General features: G+C 30.8%; 1 protein-coding gene across 1 annotated transcript; it reads right to left on the bottom strand.

The window, feature by feature from the left end:
* Nucleotides 1-796: 796 nt before the first annotated feature.
* Nucleotides 797-1,897, bottom strand: LOC119688817. The gene is made up of 3 exons (XM_038103482.1): nucleotides 1,509-1,897; nucleotides 1,236-1,451; nucleotides 797-1,182 (listed from the first exon to the last, which is right to left on the bottom strand). The coding sequence occupies exons 2-3, from the start codon at nucleotides 1,258-1,260 to the stop codon at nucleotides 797-799; spliced, it is 411 nt and encodes a 136-aa protein (XP_037959410.1). The 5' UTR covers nucleotides 1,261-1,451; nucleotides 1,509-1,897.
* Between the last annotated feature and the right edge of the window lie 4,198 nt (nucleotides 1,898-6,095).

A 6,095-nucleotide genomic window follows, 5' to 3' on the forward strand; every position in this document is an offset into this window, starting at 1 on the left:
ATATATATATATATATATATATATATATATATATACTTATATATATATATATACTTATATACAAAAGTGTATTATCTTTGAATTTTATTTAATATAATTAAAAATGAATTTGTAAACTATATATATGATTTGATTAGTATAGCAAACTTCGTTAAGTGGAGGCATGTTATACTCTGTTATAATTTAGTCTTTAATTGTAAGCTTCTTATTTTATACAATAAGCTATTATGCAAATAAGCTTTTAAGCTACTTTAAGTTGTACTCTATTTTTAAGTATTAATAAAGTTCAGTCATAATAGGTCTGTTCCACGAGCTACACATAGTAAACCATGAGTAAAACAGAAGTAAAGTACAAACTGAGAGCGTAACACAAATAAAGTGCCAGATTACGCTCTTTACACAAATTTTCATGGAACAGCTTTGTGTAAAGTCTGGTGAAAACGGCTGTTTTTTGAAAAACAAAACAGTAAAAATAGAAATTGAAAAATAACAGACAAAGACATTAATAATAAAATAATTAATATATTTTATTTATTTATTTTTAAATTTATTTTAATATATTACATATTATTATTATTAGGATACATTATGTTAAAAACATATTTACTTTTAATATTATAGTCTTTATGTTTAGTTAGAATTAAAAATTTATTTAAATAATGTAATTTTAAAGCTAAGATAGAATTAAGTATATATTTATAAAATGTGATGTTAATATGTTAATTAGAATTAAGTTCTTTATTGCAATATTAATAAAATTAATTAATGAAAAATAAGCAATATACAAATAAACACTTTAATCCAAATTATTTTCTGTTTGTAATTCATTCCAAATCGAATCTCTAACGATACTTGATCTAAAAGGGATGTGGTTGTTGACATCATTATCTTCCTCAGATTGTTCTGAAAATGTGAATTCTAAGTCGTTTTCATTTGCAAGATTGTGCAAAACGCAACATGCTCTTATAAAGTGACACGGTTTTTCAACTCCTTTAAATTTACAGTAGTACAGCTGTCTAATACGTTGTTTTAAAATACCAAATGCATTTTCTATTAGTATTTGACCTGACCCCAATTTTCTATTGAAATTCTTTAGTGCACGAGTAAGACGCCCGTTGTCTTTATATGGCGTAATGATGTGTTGTGTACAGGGGTATGCGGAATCAGCCAGTAGATAGTATTCTGTAAACGTAAGAGGTTTTAATAAATCTCATTTCTTTTTCCAAAGAACTTACCTCCACACTTCGATGGTAGTCGCATATAAATAGGAGAGTTTTGTAAAACCCAACTGTCATGACAGGAGCCTGGATGTCCGACAAATATGCTAATAAATTTTCTGTTTTCATCACAGATGGCTTGCAAGCATAATGAAATATTTCCTTTTCTGTCAATGTAGTCGTCCTTACGATCTCCAGGAGGATCAATAGTTATACGAGTGCCATCTAGGCAACCTGCAAAGTAACATGTATTAATATATATGCAGCTTTAATATGCACATAAATCCTTACCTATAACTTATGGAAAATTGCATAAGCTTCGGAAAAATGTACTTGCTTCTTCCTTTTTTGATGTGCTAGGCCATGCAATTATATCCGGACACATGTTGCTAAAGAAAGTTATCATCCTTCTTATAACTCGGTTTACTGACGATAAAGAGAGATTAAAGCGATCTGATAAATCTCTAAAACAACATGCTTCGTGACCAGCAAACCATAAAAAAACAGCAACGTGAGCTTCTGAAGAAATGTTCAGTTCACTTACTCGCAGTGCAATAAAGTCGGTACTATTTTGAAATTTTATAGCCAAAGAATTAAAAAAGCTCCGCGAAATGCGGAAATAAGCTTTGAATTCCTTGTCGTCATATTTGCAAACAACATCTTGTATATAATTTTTTATACACACACGTTTTCTTTTTTTTTTATGTAATATCGAATACACCAATTCTATATTCTGGTTGTGTTGTGTTACTTAAATCACTTAATAAAATATTTATTATGTTTTTATCCATTTCAATATTTATTTATTACAGTTGTTACAATTAAAAATGCAGAATTTTTTAATATTCACAAATGCCGCGCAAACAAACAATACAAAAATTAGAATTCAAACCATAACAGCTGATTTACACATAAACACAAATTTTACTTCATATAAAATGCATGAGTAAAGTCTGTGTAACATTTTCAAATTTCGACAGGGATGTTACGCTCTCTCAGATGCTCTCATTTACTCACAAATTTGTTCGTGGAACGCACTTGTGTATACACAGTGTTACTCAAAGTTACTATGTGTAGCTCGTGGAACAGACCTAATATGAACTCAAACGAAGTAAGGCGTATAATTTTTATTTAGCGACATAACAATTAGTGCAGCCGCTATTTCAAATTGTAGTTTGAACACTTCAAAAGTTTCGTTCCCATCAAATGACGGTGGCTGTAGTTTAACGCCACCAGTTTCACGAATGCCTGAAGATGACCTGCTTAGCTCCCTACTATCAGCTTGCCTTTCTAATTAAAACGTCTCACCTTTTTGACCTGTACATTCTGATCAATCGGGTCCCTTCTTCTCGAGCATCTTTTTTGGAATTGTTGCAACTCCATCTTTACGAGTAGTTCAACAAAATGTTGTTCTAATCTCTGCGTGATTTCATTAGACTGTTGTTCCAACTTTCGTTAACTTTGCACCTGTTCTTCTGAGTATTTGTTCCAACTCGTTAGCATTGATTTGAGCTTCACTAATGAGTTCTTAACTGCATAATTGAGGCATTGTTATTGCGCCTACCTGTGATAGAGCATCAGCTATTACAGGTATATCAGTTGAAAAATCACTAATGTGACTTAAGTGCTGGGCTTGGCGAGGTGATGGTTTTACCACTATTTGTTTGAATGCAAAAATGAGTGGTTTGTAATTATTTTGAATTGTAAAATGTCGCGCTTCTAACATGTCGTAAAAATGTTTAATCAAAAGGTAAACTGCTAAAAGTTCCCTATCGTAAGTATTGTAATTGAGCTGGGCTGCTGTTACCTTTACAGAGTAGAATGTGACTGGCTTCCCGTGATTACCTTTTTGTTGTTTAAGAACGGAACCAATTGCGGAACTAAGTGCATCCGTCGACAATGGCAATGCATATATTGGTGAAATTATTCAAATGTTGCATTGAATAGCAATACAAAGCTGCGGTTTTTGGAATCCACTTTCAATAATAGTTTAATACGCCAAGAAATTGGGGAATTTGATGAACCGTTTCTGGCTTTTTGTACTCACGTATTGATTTTACCCGATCTTCTGGAGATTCTGTCTCGTCTGAAGTAATGTAATATCCAAGGAATTGCAACGATGGAACCCCAAACTCTCAAATGCGCTTGATGAAGTTTATGTAACACAATGCCTCTGTTAAGTGATGCTTGCTGGACAAAAACAAAATCAAGAAACCAATAGTGTGGCTTGGAAGATTGAGTCCATGTGGCGTTGAAACGTTTAAGTTGCGTTTTTTAGCCAAAATGATATTACGACGAATTTAAACATTCCTATTGGAGTGCTGGTTGCAGTTTTGCAAATATCATCCGGGTTCATTGAAATGTTATAATAAGCTCGATTAATGTCAATCAGAGAATATTGCACTTCCATGAAGTCGTTCTGACACTTGCTCAAATTACGGATAACGGTCGGGTTTCGTACTGGCGTTCAGCGTACGGTAATCACCAAATACCCTCCATCCACCTCTTTTCTTTTCAACAAGATGCATGGGAATCGACCATGCACTGTTTGATGGTAGTTCAACCCGTTGCTTCAGTAGTGTGCGAAAATTAAAGTATCTTCTTGGCTTTTCTACAAACGGTCGGCACTCTGTTCTGATGGCTTACTTGTGAGATTGTTAGTAGTTTGTACCATAATTGTTGGAAGTGGATAGATTAGTAGACTTGCGAACTAAGTTGGGCAACTTAATAGAGACATTTAAGATGGATATCGAATGTATTTCCACGTTTTTAACAGAGTCTGAGACAGATAAAGACGTTAGAGGATCAATCAGTCAATTGGTTTTTATGTCTGTCACTAAACCGAAAATCTGTGTCTATAATTGATAACTTTACATTAGCTATTATGAAGTCCCAGCTTGTAATGAACCTACTTTTTCCTAGCCGGGGTAGTTCTCAGCCTAGTCCAAGGTCTTACAAGAAAATTTCTATTCGCGGGGACCCAGCGTTCAACTAATGTCGTTTCTACCGTTGAAGTAAGATGTCGTAACAAAGTAATTATTTTCGAATTCAAGTTTTTTTTTCCTTTATTAAACAATTGGTAATATATGTATAACAATCAATGTATTTTAAATAAAAAAAAACAATTTATCAAATAATATCTTTACAATTACTCATAAATAATAATAATCAAATAATATTTAACTGATTTCAATTTTATTGAACAATTTGTATTTTTAAATAAAAAACCCAATTTATCAAATACTGTCTTTACAAGTACTCGTAGTTAATAATAATCAAATAATATTTAACTGATTTCAATTTTTATTGAACAATTTGTATTTTGAATAAAAAAAACCAATTTTCCAAATAATGTCTTTGCAATTACTCGTAAATAATAATAATCAAATAATATTTAACTGATTTCAATTTTATTGAACAATTTGTATTTTTAAATAAAAAAACCCAATTTTTCAAATAATGTCTTTACAATTACTCGTAGTTAATACTAATCAAATAATATTTAACTGATTTCAATTTGTATTGAACAATTTGTATTTTAAATAAAAAAAACAATTTTTCAAATAATGTCTTTATAATTACTCGTAGTTAATAATAATCAAATAATATTAATTAATCATGTTTTAAGTTTCACGTTTATAAATGCCTTCTTTGTGTTCATTTACATACAACAAAATTTATAAAAAAAAAAACTTATAAAATGTTTTTAAATAAAAATATAAGGGAAGATTACTTTGATATTTCACTTAGAATTTTTATATAATATTTTTACATTCCTTAATTGTGGATTCAGTAATTAAATTTTTAATGTTACACTTTATAATTATTTGAGATTAAATTTGCATATTACAGAATAAAATTTTTTCCACAAATATCCTGTTTTCGGTTTAATTTCGAGTTTTATACATATTATTTGTTGACTTCTGTATTTTATATATATATATATATATAAGCCTTACCCTCTCTGGTACATCAGGGCAGCTTACAATGTCCAACGTTGATTATCAGGAACCGCCAATCACCTTAAACTTTGCCACGTATCGGAGACAAAGAGACACCAAAGCCGCGCCACGTCGTTTGCTTATGGTGTCAACACGTTTATAATCTTCGAACGAGCACCAGTACAAAATCTTTTAGTTAACCACTGTTAAAGCCGTCAACTATTTCTTTTATACTGGGGCTATTATCACTATTATCCCGAGCACCAAAATAAATTTTATTAGTAAAAATCAAAGTTTTATTTGACACTTTTTGCTCTTAGGCAATTTTTAATTTTTTTACAAAAAAAATAATTAACGTTGTAAATCAAAATTTAGTTTATAAATAATTTTTGAATTAATTATTTCTTTATATGGACAAAACTGAGTAATTCACACCACCGGTACGTTGCGTTTCGTTTAACATAACCACGAGCCAAGAGACCGAAAACTTCTCCGCTTGCGCCTTTTATTCTCCTTTTTTTCTAACTGCGTCGAGCGGACTTTTTTGTTAGCCGTTGTTCGGTCAATACCCTCAACATTTCCCCTCATCAGGCATTCTGTTGTAGACTTCTGAAAGCTTTAAATTACACTCGCAGCTTTTTTCCCTATTATCCGCTGCAATTTTTGGCGATCAACCGAAATGCACAAAGCAAATTAATAAATGACATTTCTCATTTTTTCCTATTTTTGTTTTGATTATGCTTTGTTTTTTTTACTAAAATGTGTTTCATGCAGTTCGGGAAAATAATTTAAATTTATTTTAATTAATATAGTTCGAACTATATTAATTAAAAATCAATATTCGTCAGGGTATTTCAAGGTATGTATAGCATATGTTAGATATGTTGGAGTACATAACATCAAATTTTATTTAATTATAGTTATCTTTGACGTCAGC

This window comes from Teleopsis dalmanni, chromosome X (assembly GCF_002237135.1).
Source record: "Teleopsis dalmanni isolate 2A chromosome X, ASM223713v2, whole genome shotgun sequence".
Lineage (NCBI taxonomy): Eukaryota > Metazoa > Arthropoda > Insecta > Diptera > Diopsidae > Teleopsis > Teleopsis dalmanni.

Bases quoted from the DNA above. Each gene is read 5' to 3' on its own strand.
- LOC119688817 (XM_038103482.1), bottom strand. From the start codon at position 1,260: ATGCGACTACCATCGAAGTGTGGAG. The intron at 1,183-1,235 runs GTAAGTTCTTTG...TTACGTTTACAG, and splicing joins ACTACCATCGAAGTGTGGAG to AATACTATCTACTGGCTGAT.